This window comes from Cajanus cajan, chromosome 11 (genome assembly GCF_000230855.2).
Source record: "Cajanus cajan strain Asha chromosome 11, NIPB_CcT2T_4, whole genome shotgun sequence".
Classification (NCBI taxonomy): domain Eukaryota; kingdom Viridiplantae; phylum Streptophyta; class Magnoliopsida; order Fabales; family Fabaceae; genus Cajanus; species Cajanus cajan.
In genome coordinates, this window is record NC_138527.1 from 40,421,103 (window position 1) to 40,436,827 (window position 15,725).

At 28.9% G+C, this 15,725-nt stretch overlaps 1 protein-coding gene across 1 annotated transcript; it reads right to left on the reverse strand.

Annotated features, from left to right (window-relative positions):
• Positions 1-4,446: 4,446 nt before the first annotated feature.
• On the reverse strand, positions 4,447-5,992 carry LOC109811141 (LOB domain-containing protein 38). Its single transcript, XM_020374792.3, has 2 exons — positions 5,323-5,992; positions 4,447-5,233 (listed from the first exon to the last, which is right to left on the reverse strand). Exons 1-2 carry the CDS (start codon positions 5,504-5,506, stop codon positions 4,719-4,721), a joined length of 699 nt encoding a protein of 232 aa, XP_020230381.1. The 5' UTR covers positions 5,507-5,992; the 3' UTR covers positions 4,447-4,718.
• Between the last annotated feature and the right edge of the window lie 9,733 nt (positions 5,993-15,725).

Sequence of the window (15,725 nt, forward strand, 5' to 3'; positions counted from 1 at the left end):
ACGATATCTACAGGAAAATGTAACTCGATTACATTATATCATGTTGTTTAAAAGAAAACTTATATAAATGAGATTTTGAGTGTTTGTTTGATTTTACATTGAAGAATTATGTATTGTTATATAAATAGATGAATTTAATAATAATAATAATATTATTATTATTATTATTATTATTATTATTATTATTATGTAAATAATTGTTTTTATTATTATTGAATCACCATAATAAATAATAGGGGTGATGATAATATAAATTATATTGATTGGTGATTATAATTATAATGAAAATAAAAATAATAAATAATTATAAAGACAAATATAATAATGACAGATTTATAGTAGAAAGAATATTTTTTCGTCATTAAACAAATTTAAGTGCAAATGAACTTGGTAGAACATATTTATGGATATTTTAGGTATGAGGACAAGTAAATTTTGTTTTAATTATATAAAATCTTAAATTATCGTGTTAAAAAATATTGTGATAATATATTTTTGTATTTATTATTCTGAAATTAATATATAAGTGAATTATTATATTGATGAAAAAAAATACGAGAAGTTAATAGATGTGAGATTATACGATAAACTTGTTTATTTTCTATGTACTACAATTAAAATAAAATAAAAAATTAAAAATGATTAAATGTGATGCAATATTAAGGTAGCTACTAAAAATAAATTAAAAACTCATTGATAAGTTGACAACCGGAAATGTCCAAAGAAGTTACTAATGTTTAGGGATTGAAAAAAAAAAAACCTGTATCCCCTTATATTTGCAGATAAAATTTGGTATAAAATTTGAATAACTTATTGTATAAGAAATGAAGTCGAGAGAAATAGTTTGAATATAATCAAAATCTTGAGAGTTAACAAAATTAAAGAATATTCTCATCAATATTATGATAAATAAAAAAAAGGTAAATAAACATTTGCTTAATAATAAAGTAAAACATATTGTAAAGTAATTCTTCGACTATATTTGTAAGTAACTATGTTTTAAAAATATTTTTAATTACAAATAAAATAATATAATTTAATTAATTTTTATTATAAATATATATGTCATGTTTGATTGGCAAGAGTTTTACCATGAGTAATAAAGAAAAATTATAAGTAAGAATGTTTAATTTAATCATTCTTATAGGTCTCGAGAGAAAATCAGAAATGAGATTCTGATTTTCTTTAATATGTTTACTAGAGAAATCATACTTGAAGAATTAATATTTGAATCTAATAAAATAAGAATATATTGAGAAACATTTTTTTTTTTAATTCGAGAATTTTTGTAAAAGATGATTCAAAGATGATAAAAACCTCTTCACATCTTGAAGAGTCAACTGGAAGACTACAATTTATTTCTTCAAAGATGATAAACTATTACAATCTTGTTAAGAAGAATATTAAAAAATAGTATTTTTGGAAAAACAAAAGAGAGAAATAAGAAGACTCAAAATTCAAGTATAACATATGAATAGCTGCATAAAAGCCAAAATAAATGAAAAACAAACATCTGAACCAAATCCATATTACACCTCACTTATTTTTTAATATAAATATATTTTTAAAATTTATTTAATTTTGAATTTTGGTTTTTATAAAGCTTTTCATTTTATTAAATATTACGTATTGATAAATACTCTGAATATATAAAAATAAATAAATATTGATTAAATAGATACGGTGGTGGTCCATTAGCATCCCTACTAATTTCTATGTGTGTGAATACAAGATGCGAGAAATGGGTGTAGATTAGGTGTGGTGGTGTTGGTGAGGGAGCAAGTGATTCCAAATCCAACGTAGGAGGAGTGGAAGTAGAGAGTAGAGAGAGTGAACTGAACATGTACATGTTAGTGGAAGTGGAACCTCATTGCTTGATGGGGGAAGGTTCCGTGGGGTCCATGCTAAATGCGGCGAGACGCAGCATTGCAGAAAAATTAAATTAAATAAAATAAAAGGCATTTGCTGCACTTGCTTTCCATTCACCACATCCTCCTCAAATCCCTTTTGTTTTTCCTTCACTTTCTTTCCTCTCCACATTCTTATTGGATTATCTGGGATTTAGCAAAATATTGCGATTTCGGTGGCTTTGCCCACAAGTGCTTCCCACTCCCTCCACCATTTTGGACTTCCAAGACAAACCATAAATTTAATCAAAATCAGAAACCAACATAAATATATACTGCATTAGTTATTCTCTCACTATTATTTAATTTTCTCTATTTTTATATTTCTTCTGCCACCAATTCGCTTTAAAATAGGATAGATGTTTAACATTTTTCTTTATCTTATACAGTATACTTACTTTTTATAAGAGACAATTTTATTCAAATTGAATAAAATAATTTCAAACAATAAAATCCTCACTTTTCGATTATTTAAAATTAATATATACTAAAAATACTTTCGGTTAATTCGCACGCTCAACTCAATGACAGTATGAACACAATTTATTTAGAGTGTGAATATGTGAAAGAATATAAAAAGAAAGCAAAATGTGAAAGACGAATAGCAACATCAATATATTAATGCAACTTATAATTGTATCGTTTATTTAAAGAGTTAATCACCTATACATTGTCAGTGTAAAGTTTTTTTATACTGACAATCAATTATATCTTTTAATTGTGTCATGTCACTATAAACATATTTATTTTTAACAGTTACATGACATAATTAAAAGATATAATTGGTTGTTAATGTAGAAAAACTTTACACTAAGAGTGTATAGGTAATTAACTCTTATTTAAAAAAGTTCTTGCATCAAAAATCAAATTTAATTCAAATGCGTTGATATTCTAAAAAAGGTTGTTATATTTTTAATTGAGTGTTTAACACAACCTGCAATTTTTAATATTCAAATTCAAGACATTTAGTTAAATTAAATTAACTCGCCATTAAATAATTTCCATTCTTCTTGCTTGACAGTCAAGTTCTCAAGTTAAATAATGACATATGCATTCTTTTAATAATAAATAACTTTCATCGATATATGTCGTAACATCTAAATAAAATATTTATAAAATATAACAACAATAATGTAAAAAAATAATTTTTGAAATTATGCTATTCATATAATTTGTTTAGAATATTATTTATTTGAGAATCTTTCTTCATCACATCTGTGATTTTATTTCACATGTTTTCCCTTCTCTTCTTATCTATCTCATGGCTGATAAAATATTACACACTATTGTTTCTTGAAATGCCACTTCTCTTAAATTTCGCCTTTTTACAAGCACGCATATTATCAAACTATTAAAATAACTCGTCTGAAGCGCACACACTGTCCTACTTTATAAAAAAAAATAATGAACAGGTGACTATTAGGTGAGTGAGATAAGAAATAATTATGACACGCTAGTGAAATGGTAATAAAATATTTATGTAATAAGATTTTATAATGAGTAGGAATTGGACAAGAAAGGGAGAGGGCCAAACCAAAACTAGACGCTGACGCGAGCCGTGTTCTTTGGTAAAGGCAAAGAAACGAACAAAGACAAGAAGCAATCACCACACCAGTTTCATTTGTAGCTCCTCGATTCCTAATTTCTCATCTCCTTGTTACTTTCTACGCCTTCTAGCATACTCCAAAAGCCACCCTAACAACCCATTCTTCTTTTCATTATTTATTTATTGACAAATATATTTTTCTATTTTCTCGTTTCTGCGCTGCAATTGTTCAGTTTTACCAAACTCCCCCATCAAAGACGGGGGGCTGAACTGCTCAGTTAATTCCAAAATCCAAAGCAAAAAGATTTGTGTACACTGTCTCCGATTGCACACCTACCACCAAAGTATTTCCTCAACAACATATGCTAAAGTAAAGTTCATGTAGATGTGAGTTGTGGGAGTATTTTTAACAGTTAACAAGTATAGGATTCTGCAAAAATGATCCTTACCATTAAAGCCTTCTCAAACCTCCATCCTCCGCATTATTCTCCTATTCTTAAAGTATAATATTTGGTCAAACTCAAACCTGTTATGAATCATTCAGTAGACTTGTAAATAAGTAATATATATATACAGACATAAGGTTTTGAATAAGGGCTTATGAAAATTAAGAATTTGATATGAAATTATTCAAATCAATTATACCGAAGGAATTGGACTCTAAATTATATTATCAGAAGCTATCGGATCCGGTCATTTGGAAGTGCAGATGCTTATTTATTAATTTATTTAAAATGAAAGCACAAATTTAAAGGTACAGAATTGAATATTGTACTAAGTTGAAAGGTTGAAGGGCAGGTAAATAACAAGGACATATGGATTGTGTCTGAGTCATCAGACAGCTCCCACATGCCGTTTGAGAATGGATCAGGTCAAATTCTTTAATTACGGGGGTAGCTGGTAAACCATACGCAAGTAATCAAAACTGAATATTCACTATCAACCTCCTTATTTCTATCAATTCCTCCGTATTAAGCTATGCCCTCCACAAACTTTTTCTCTTGTAAAAACGAAATATATGTATTTAATTATTTAATATTCATCATTCATGTCACACCATCATAACATGCCTGATAGATCAAAACCCAAAAAAAAAAAAGGAAAAAAGGAAAAATTATGACCGACGAACCCTCATCTTCCTCTCCCTGTCTACAAAGAACAACAGAGAGAAAAATCCTGTGCCGGCATGTCTTACAAAATCTCACCGGATTTAAACACCGGGAAAACCTCTTCTCAAATAAAGCGAAGAAACAAAAACTCGAAACTCAGATGAAAAGGTTCAGCGCTTTCCGGTCACCGTCGGCGGCGTAGTGATCTCCGATCCCGCTCTCCAAACACGCCGTCGTCGTCACGGACTCCTCGGAGTTCATCGACGGCGATCCCGGCCGGCGAATTTCCCGGCACGCGTTCTGCAGGAAACTCGGAGTGAGTCGCAGGTTAAGATCGGTGGTTGTCTGAAGCTTCGCGAGCTCTTCAAAACGCTTGCGTTTAGCGCCGGAAGCAGCGTTACCGGACCTGGAACCCGGGAGCCGGAAATTCGGGTTCGGATCTCGGACCCTCCACTTGTCGGTACAGGTAACTTCCCCTTCGGAGGCCTCGTCGGCGGTGGGAGCGTCTAGGCCGAGAAGCTCCGGCATGGGGCGGAGCGTGCCGCCGCGGAGTACCGTCTCAACGGCGGCCTGGCAGACGTGCCAGTTTCCGGTCCAGAGAAGGCCCACGGCGCCGTTAACAGGGTTCACCGTTCGCCCACACGCTTCGAACAACAGAGATTGAAACAGAGCTGCAATAAAAATAAAAATAAAATAATTAGAAGGTAAGGTTAGTGAGGTAAAGTTAAAAAAGTAAAATTGAATTTAATTGGATTATTACAAGGTCTTTGAGATTGTGGGACGTTGGAAATGAAGGACATAAGGTCGGCACGGCCGAAGAATTTGGCTACGAAGACAGTGGCATGGCCTTGGGCCTCGGGCGTGTCGATCCACTGAAGACAAGGTCGCAGGATGCAAGACTCGCTGCAACCCTTGCGTAGGACCCTGCAACCGTTGCAACTCATGGGGAGAGAGAGAGAAGAAGAAACAAAAAAGTAAGCTCAAGTGGTTTGTGAACTCTTTGCGAAACGCACCTCACATGAAGGCTACGCTAACTAAGGAGAGGAAGGAAGTAACGGGAAAAGAAGACGGAGAATGGAACTAGAATGGGGTGCAGTTGGGGTATAAATAAACGTTAACGGAGGGGAGGAGGGAGAGGGTTGGGAATTAACCAGGGTTGGGTTAGGTTAGTTGGGACTTGGGACTTGGGACTTGGGAGTGTCAAGTGTGGAGTGACCGTGGCTGTGGCTGTGGCTGTGGCTGTGGCTGTTTGTGTTTGTATGGGAAGGGTGAGATTCCAAGGACTTGGGCGTGAGCGGCTCCGTGTCTCCGCGGATGGATGTTCCTCCACCGTTGGATTCTTTATATTTTTCTTTCAGCTTTAGATTTTGATGGGTGCCCGTCCTTTTCACCCTGCGTCGAATCATAGCCTTACTTGCGTTTCCTCCATGCAACTCTTTCCATTCCTAATCTTCCTTTTTTCTTTATTAATACTTCCACACTACACTCTAATATTTATATCTTCTTTCAATATGAGAAGGAACAACCATAATCAAAGGCTTCACCAGTTCAAAGGAGTAAAATATTTGTTGGAGTTATTAAAATTTCTAGTAATTTTACTAATTAAGCTTCGTTCTAGTTACTTACAAAAAAATTTACACTCGGACAGTTTATAAAAAAAAACTGTGGTAGTAATTTTGAGAAAAGTTTAATAGTCACTCACTGTCTACTTGTCCCGTTAACTAATCAGAAATCATTATTAATAATATTATTAAAATAGTTATTATAAAAGATATTAAATTTATCTATATAATATTTTATAATTAGATAATGATGATAAACTGATTTACATTTAAGATATATAGCCTTTTATTCTTTTTTCTAAACGATATAATTTGTGTAACTCTATCTTGATTCATACAAATTTGTGAAATCTAAGTACAACCAGAATGAATATGTACATGATAATAGAGTTGAGAAAACCATACCATCTCACTAATCCAGCTCAAAAACAGATAATAGAATAGCTTTAGATTTTAAAATTAGATTTGAAGATTTTTTTTAGGAAAGATTTAAATTATATTCTGAATCATCATACATCGGTTTTATACTAAACATTCTTTTTGAAAAAATATAAATTAGGTTAAATTATATTTTTATTTTTTATTTTATCTTATTTGTTAGACTTATTTTAATTTTAATTTTTTAAAATATTCATTAGGGTCTTTTATCTCTTAAATTTAAATTAATTTAATTCTTTTGAAACAATGATTATTTTAATTAACTTTGATATATGATTTTGAAATTTTTTTTAACTGATTGAAAACTTAAAATTTATCTCATTAAATTTACTTATATGAAAACTGTTAAACGTAACAAAAGTTCAAATAAAAAAAAATATATTATAAACATGATGAAAATTGCATAAAAATAAATTTAAAAGATAATTCAAATTTTAAAAACTATAATTTCATCTTATTTTCTAGTTACTTATTAGATTTTTATTATGTTATAACTCTTATGAATTCAACACCAATTAAATTTTATAATTTTTATATAATTGAATATATTATTATAAATTTCATGTCTCAAATCAGTTGAAAATTGATTCAAAATTAAGTTACAAAATTAAAAATTATTATTATTATAGAAAAGACCAAATTAATCTAAATATAAAAAATAAAGGACTAAAATAAATGTTTTAATAGATAAAGGACTAAAATAAATATAATAAATAAGATAAATTACCAAAATATAGTTTAACTTATAAATTATTGAATAATTACGTATTAACTTATTAATAATAAAATTATTTTTTTATCAATCAAAATTACAACGTCTATAAAAAAAATTTGAATCTAAGACATTATGTATGCATTATTTTATTTGATAAATAATATTTTATAACATGATATTATATTTATAAGGATATTATTTATTTTAAAATATAAATTATAAAATATATTTTGATTTAATTTGTCTACCTCTTTTATTTTACAATTTAATTATATAAAATATTAATATAATATTTAAAATGCAAGTTAACTCAATCTTATCTTTTATATTTTGATATGAGTTGAATTCAATTTTAAATAAATAATTTCATCAAAATTTTAGATCAAAGATAAATTCTATCCAATTCATCCTTACTTACCCCTATATACTTGTTGTCATTTGTGAGTTAATCACTTATACATTGTCATTGTAAAGTTTTTTTTTACACTGACAATCAATTATATTTTTTAATTGTGTCATGTCACTGTAAATACATTTACTTTTAACAGTGACATGGTACAATTAAAAAATATAATTGTTTACTGATGTATATAGGTGATTAACTCGTCATTTGTACCTCTCTTATATAAACCTTTTCATTTTAGGACTCTTTTGTGTGAATATGGATGAGAAATGTATTCATATATGGGCTCCCGCCAATTTTGGTTGCTTGTTCATAATTGCCACGGACTATAATCTAGTGTTTAAAAAAATGCAGTAGAATATAGAATGTGATTTGTTTTTTTCACCGGTTTAAAGGATTAGAATATTTTTTGGAGTAATCAGAATTTCCGGTAATATAATTTTACAAATTAAGCTTTGTTGTAGTCACTTAAAAGATTTTTTTGTTTGTTTTTTTTTATTTATAAAAACACTTATAAGAATTCTAACGCTTGATACATATAGAAAATAAAGAAAGTGAAAGTTTGATAGCTTGTTTGGACTTTCATCTACTATACAGTATACACATTTCGTATAAAATTCGTGTCAAAACAACAGAAAACATAAAAAGGTGAAAAATATTTTGAAGAAGCTTCATCTTGACTCACTATCCTGCAAAAACGTGAAACTAAATACACGGAGAGTAAATATGCATCGGATGTCATTTGTGACTCATACCAACTTTTTCATGTTAGGTTGGTGCCTTTTGTGTGAATGCTTGAAGATGTCCTCGTATAGGCTCATGCAATTTTCGATTGCTTGTTGATAACTGCCACTGACTACAATCTAGTGTTTCGCACATGTATTGGTTTTTGTATGGAAGGGAACATTTTCAATTAAAGTTGTGTAGCAGTCTATAATATGAAGCTATATATGTTAACGATTGTTTTGTTATGTTTCTATCTATCTATAATGGAGTTATGTGTAACATTGTACATATTTATTAATTATTATTGATTTTATTAATAATTATGTAATGGTAATTTGATGTTTAAATGGTTGAGAACTTCAAATTTTTTTAGGAGTTTTAGATGATTTAGAAATTTTTTTGGTAGATGTCTAATTTGATTATGAAGGAAAGATATATAAGATGTCTTTTAAGATTTGAGTTTCATAAGTTCACTATTAAAAAACCTTAGTAAAATAGTAGAGAAAATAGTTCTTGTATTCTAAAAACTCTTCTTCTTTCTAATCTCCTGTGAGTTGTAGAAGATCTACATTGAGCATCTAATCGGTGTGATTCAAGGCTATTGAGGCTGAGAATTTAAGTTGGTGTGGAGCATTGGTGTTAGCTCGAAGTCATTTTTCTTCCCCCTCCTCGTTTTTCTTCAATTTTGAGGTAAGGGAAGCTAGACTTTATCTTTGAGTTGTGTGCATGAAATAGTTGTTGCATGATTTTATCTATGTGGTTGAGTTGTATGAATGATGAAATTTGGTTGTGAATTTTTGGGGTTCTTCGTTTTTCCAAGGGGTGAACTTGGTGATTTGATGATTTCTTAACCTATTGTTGTTGCATTTTGCTAATGTGATGGTAAATGAGTCGTTGATGATGAGTATATATGAATGGGTGCAATGTGTGCTTGGAATTTCTTGATTTTTAGGTGAAGAAAGCCAATTTAGTGATTTTACTATGTGTAAAAATCATCACCGCATCAGACGCACTTTCATGGCACTGGACGTGACTCAAATCAGGAGCTATGTACTCTGATCATGTCAAACATAGGATTGGTAATGTTGGACGTGATGAGAGAGAATCATATTTGCTTGATCACGTCGAACATGGTTTGAATGTCGTCGAGCATGATAAGAGAGAAATGTCTCTTACTTGGTGACATCGAGCCCTAGTAAAGGGGGGATGCTAGACATGATCAAGACAAAGGCTCTTTGCCTAGATGATGACGAGCACCAATTCAGTGACACTGAACATGAGTTGAGTAAAGACTTTCTCCCTAAATGAGGTTAGGCGTGAGGTTTGGCAACTCCAGGTGTGAGAGCAATAGAGACTATCTGTCTCGTCCATGTTGGGCATAGGTTGAGTGGTGTCAGGCATAGGCGAGCCTTAGAGCTCTCTGGCTCAATGATGCCAAGTGCAAGGAGATTGGCATTGGGCATAGGTTGCCTTTTGAAAATATGTTGTTTTGTTGATGAATGTTGAAAATGTATGGGTTAGTTGAATCTATTACAATGTTGTATGTTGATATATGTTGTTAGTTATTTATACATTGGGGTCAATGTATATTGATGATTGAATTGTTAATAGTTGAATATTGTTGAATGGTGTTGGTTATATATACATTGATATAAGATAATGTATATAAACGATTAATTGTTGAACTATTGAGGCATTAATGTTAAGAATGCTTAAGACGTTAAAGTCTATTGTGTTTATTGACTCAGGACTAAAGGATAAGGTGTTTTAAAAAATTGGATATCTCATTTTGAGGATATTGTTGGTGCTCTACGAGCTTAATTATTGAAAACCTTTATTGAGTAGTTGACTTTTGAAGTAGATTGTTTAGTCTCCTCTATGACCTTAGTTAATGCGGTATATGGGGAAGGTCGAGTCATACTAACTATAAGCATGATTTTCAACAAGTGTAAGGGTCGGTCGAACTATATTGCTTACAAGTGACCAATGTTGATCTGTCTATAGACAAGACCAAGACATATGTGTATAAAGTGATCAAATTGAGTAAGGTATAAGATTGAAGGCCAAAATCCCTAACTAAGTACTAGAAGAGTGTAGTATTTGAAGAGTAATCAGCGAGCTAATCTTGTAGGTAATTTAATTGTGCAAGCTAATGTTGTGATAAACTCACACCAAAGCCATTTTACCTTAATAGGAATATTAGACTTCCTAGTGTAATGACAAAATTCGAGAAAATATGCTGTTATGGATTGGTATCCAAATTGGTTTTTGATCTAGCAAGTGTAAAAAGGTCGTGTTGGTTCAGTAAGATCAAGCTTCTTAGATTGCTCACCTCTATTGTAGGAGGTCTCCATAGTTGAATGCATGACAACACACGTAGTTGAAATGTTATGAATATAATGTGTTGAGTGTGGTTTAAATTGAAATGATTAAGTTGTTTACCTTTTAAGGTTGTTGAATGTCATGTTGAGGTGTTGTTGTTATGTTGTTATAGTTGTAAGCCACGAGATGTTGTGTTGCATGGTTTACATGATGAGGTTGATAGTATACATGCATTTACTTTTATTTTTGTTATATGTTTATTGTTTTGAATACTGACTTACTCTTACATGTTTTTTTATGATTAGACTATAATGATTATATTTATATGAGAGTAGACAAGAATATGTTGCAGGTAGAGTTTTGTGAGGTCATGCTAGTAATAACTATGTTGATCTTTAGGCTACCCTAGTGTTACTAGTTTGATAGTTGATAGTTATTGCTTGATTAACAACTTAGATTTATATATTACAGTTTTTGGATTATTATTATTATATATATATATACATATATTTGTATAATATTTCATTTATTGGTGTAAATTTTTGTACATGTATATATTATCACTTGTATATCCAGTAACCACTTGTATATTAACCTTAGATAGAAATATATATATATTTTAGCTATTAATAGTTAGATTATTATATGTGGAGATCATGATAGATCGTTATATTATGTATTAAGCTATGTTAATGATTGATAAGTTTAATATATCAAATGTAAAATATTTTATTATATTATTTTAAGAAATGACATGAAAATTGTATTATATATTATTTATTATAAGCAATTAGTTTACGCCACCTAGTAATTTTTTAATGGATTTTTCAATTGTGAAAATTAAAATAATTGTAATCATAATCAACACAATAAATATTATAACAAAAAAATTGTATGTATTTTTAGTTTGCAATTACCATATTAAGGCTTGAATTTTGAATATTTTTAGTAGTAATTCACAAAAAGTTTAAGTAATTAATGATCTTTTCATAAAAAAGGCATTATGACTTGTAAAAAAATTAAACCAAAATATAAAGTATATATTGGGATACCAATTTAAAATCATGATTAATGAAAAAACGTGGTTTAATAAAAAAAATAGTTTATGAATTAATTTTCTTTTAACCTTGATTAAATTTAGCCTATCTGATTTTTAAACACATCCAAAGAAAACACTTAATTGAGGTACTTTTTTTCCCTTGTATTACCATAAGTATTCCTGATTCACTAAGTTGAAGACTAATTTCAGTTGCAATACTAAAATATATCGTCCATGACGCAGCCAGTTTTGCCTACAGAATGAATTGAATATAGCAAATAATCTAAATGATTTTTACTAAAAATTAAGATAAAATTTTCAGAGAAAAGAAAAAAGTGGGGAAGAAGTATATATTTACCCGTGATCTGGGTCTTAAACAAAATGCAATGAAATTACCAAAGGGGCTTGGTAAAGTAAAGTTGTGGGTATTTTACCAATGAACATGGAATGAGGTGCACATGTACGAGTTTTGTAAATAAAAAATTCGGCAGCAAGTGCAAGGCTAGCTGTGAGGAGCTAACGAGGGAAATGGGAATAAAAAAAGAGTTATAAAATTGGTGAGGGCCTAAAGAGATATAGTATTTAAGGCACTAATGATTGAAGGTTTGGTGTAAGATCAGGAAACACAAGCATTGTTAGCGTAGCAATTCAGACATTTAAATTGCCCCAAAGTCAAATTATTTTTAGTTTCTATTCTTCCCAACAAGCAGCACACAGATATTGCAACAACTTGTCCCTCTGCTTTTACAAACTCAAACCACTCTATTCTTTTAATTTTTTATTAATTAAAAGATTAATTTTCAAACCACGGTTAAATGTCAAAAGGAGGGACCTCCTTTCTTTCTCTCTCTATATATATAAATCAAAATTAATACCATGATTAAGAAACATAAATATTTCCCATGTTGACCATCATAGGAAAACGGGATAAACTCATTGATAACCCAAAAACCACACTCTAGTTACGGTTAAGGGAAATAGATTCTTTCATTTTTTATTTTTAATGTTGGAATAGTGTTATCACTGTTATGTTCAAACTTAAACCACCGACCCTGTAATCTAAAATTAAGAGTGGAAGTATTGTCGTGGGGTTATATGATGTCGTGTCATTTTTTTCTCATAAAATAAGAAACCGATACACGTCTAGCTGATTAAGCATTGTCTGATTCGTTTGTTTATTGTATTTTTCTAATAATGAGGATTCAATTGCTTTTCCGCATTCATTCATTTCATTTTCATTGGACAAATAAATATGAATATTTAATAAGCATAGACAAACAAGGTCAGGTTGTAATCTTTAGATAGGAGCTATTTATTAAATGTGTGGGAAAAGATTAATTTTAAAATATAATTATTTTTTGAAAATTTTTAATTGTCATTAAATATTTTTTAAAAATTAAATCAGCAAACATGTTTCAGGTATGTTTAAATGTTTATAGTTTTTTTAGTTAAAAAGTCTTATGATTTAAGGGAAAAAAACGTTTTTCACCCAAATCATAATTAATTTTTTAATGAAAAATAAATACATTATAAATATTACGTTTTCATGAAAAAAAATAAAATATTGAGAGTTTTTCTATTACTTAAATTCATTGAAACATATTTTAAAATATCGTTCCAAAGGACAAATTATTATTTTCATTCTTAAATTTGTAAAATTATTTATCTTGAAATCCAATTCTTTTAATTTTTTATTAAAATAAAAAAAAATACAATGGCAATTAAGTTAAATGAGCTGATCAACTATCCGCATTTTGTTTCTTTGGTAAATAACTAAATATATCCACCCTTAAATATTATGATATTTTTCGTCAATATTGTCTAATATATTATATTAAAAAGATAAAATATAAAATTGTGAGAATTAAAACCAAACTTTTGAATTTTATAAACAATAAAAATAATTGTTTTAATTTTAAGATAACTAAATCAAAGTTGTATTTATATAGGAATTAAATTCATAGTTTTAATAAGAGCCTTTACAAACTTCAACTTCAACTATCGATTCTAATAATTAATCCATTGTTCATTAAATAATGTACCGTGCATAAATTTTTTTCTAACAACTTAAATATTTATATGGAAATACTCTTTTTTATTGTACATCAGTATATATTAAACACATAATAAAATTCGAAATTTTTACTTAAATAATATTTTTTTAAAAAAAATTACAAAAATATTAACTGTGCAAGTTTATTTACCAATATAGAACTGTTTATTGTTCATGCTCAGAATTCGGTTCCCGGAGAACCGAATTTTGAGCTTCAAAATCTTATTTTTTTTGTTTTCAAAATCTTATTTTTTTTGTTTTCAAGATTTTGAAGCTTAGAATTCGGTTCCCCGGGAACTGAATTCTGAGCATGAACAGTAAACAGTTTTATATTGGTAAATAAATCTGCACAGTTGATACTTTTGTAATTTTTTTTTAAAAAATATTATTTAAGTAAAAATTTCAATAAAATTCACCTCAGTATGTATTAAACACATCTTAAAATGAAAAAAAAAATCTTAAAATTCAGATTGAAGGTGCCTTATAAAGCCAAATTAGACAAAAAGAAACGCACTTGAATTGAAACGGTTCACCCTTGGCCGTGAATGCAAAGTCAGTCTATTGTGATGGGTGAGAAATAGACGGAACGAGGCTGCTCTTCTAAACCGGAAGCATAAACATGTCCTTCTTCTCACAGACGTGGCATCCTTATCGTTTTACTTTTTTTTATTTTTATTTTTTAATTAGATCTCATTAGAATTTAGGATAGAAGTCGTACTTAAGAAAGTTTCACACAATATAAGAAAGAAGAAAGAAGAAAAAGAGATTAAAATAAATAAATAACTATTAGAAAATGATATTAATTTAATTGAAAATTTAAACTAAATATTTCAAAACCCCACTATGCTCGGTTTATTTATGTACAAATAAACAATAAAATGATGCAAGAATTCTTATTCTGTTATCCTGGCCTCATTGGATTGCATTGCTGCCAATTTCTGTCTGCTGACTTATAGATGAGTCACCTTGTTGACTTTAGCGACAGAAACAAAGTTCCCTCTTCCTTTATTTCTTTTTAATATTTTCTCAAACAATTAGAAGGTGGTTTAGATTATAAATATGGAATGTTAATATTGGGATTAGACTTTATCGAATCTTACTTTCATGCCTTTAATCACTTAAATCTTCTTTTGTATTTATTATTAATGTTAACTTACTAGTTTAGTTGAACTTTAACTCCTTAGAAAAAAGAGTCTAGTTTCTCTTATTAAGCATCAATATCTTAAATATTTAATAAATAAACTTGCATTACAAAAAAGATTTAAGACAATTAATAAATAGATCAAGTTCTATTCTTAGAAACAAGTTTCAATATATATTTTGTTCCAATTCAATATTATAAAGATATTTTTTAATACCTAATGAATCAAATATCAAGTTATGTTGATCACTCCATAATAAGCATTAAGAGTAGAAACAAAATATTAACATTGAAATGAAAAGACACACACATATGAGGAAGGATCCACTTATTTAAAGAGTATGCTTTTTTAGATTCACTCCACTTAATAATACTTATTATATCAAATTTTAATGATTTAATCGTTAAATTAAAAGTTTCTAATACATATATTAAGTCAACTAATTTTAAAAAAAATTGAAAACTATTTGATATTATGTTTCATTAACTCAAATGGATGGATAATCATAAAAATATTTTATTTGTTGATTCAAATTAATGAAACAAAGTATTAAATAGTTTTCAATTTTTTAAAAAATTTGTATAATTGATTTATACATTAAGAAATTTTAATTTAACGGTTGAATTGTTAAAATTTGATGTAGAATATGAATTATTAAGTGAAATAAGTAAATCTTCTCTCTCTATATATATATATACACATATAATTAATACAAATTACATGAGAATTTGGTTAGTTACATTTAAACTCCGATAAAAATGGA

Coding starts and splice junctions, on each gene's coding strand:
- LOC109811141 (XM_020374792.3), bottom strand. CDS start 5,506: ATGAGTTGCAACGGTTGCAGGGTCCTACGCAAGGGTTGCAGCGAGTCT. Junction 5,234..5,322: donor CCCACAATCTCAAAGACCTT/GTAATAATCCAA, acceptor TTTTTATTGCAG/CTCTGTTTCAATCTCTGTTG.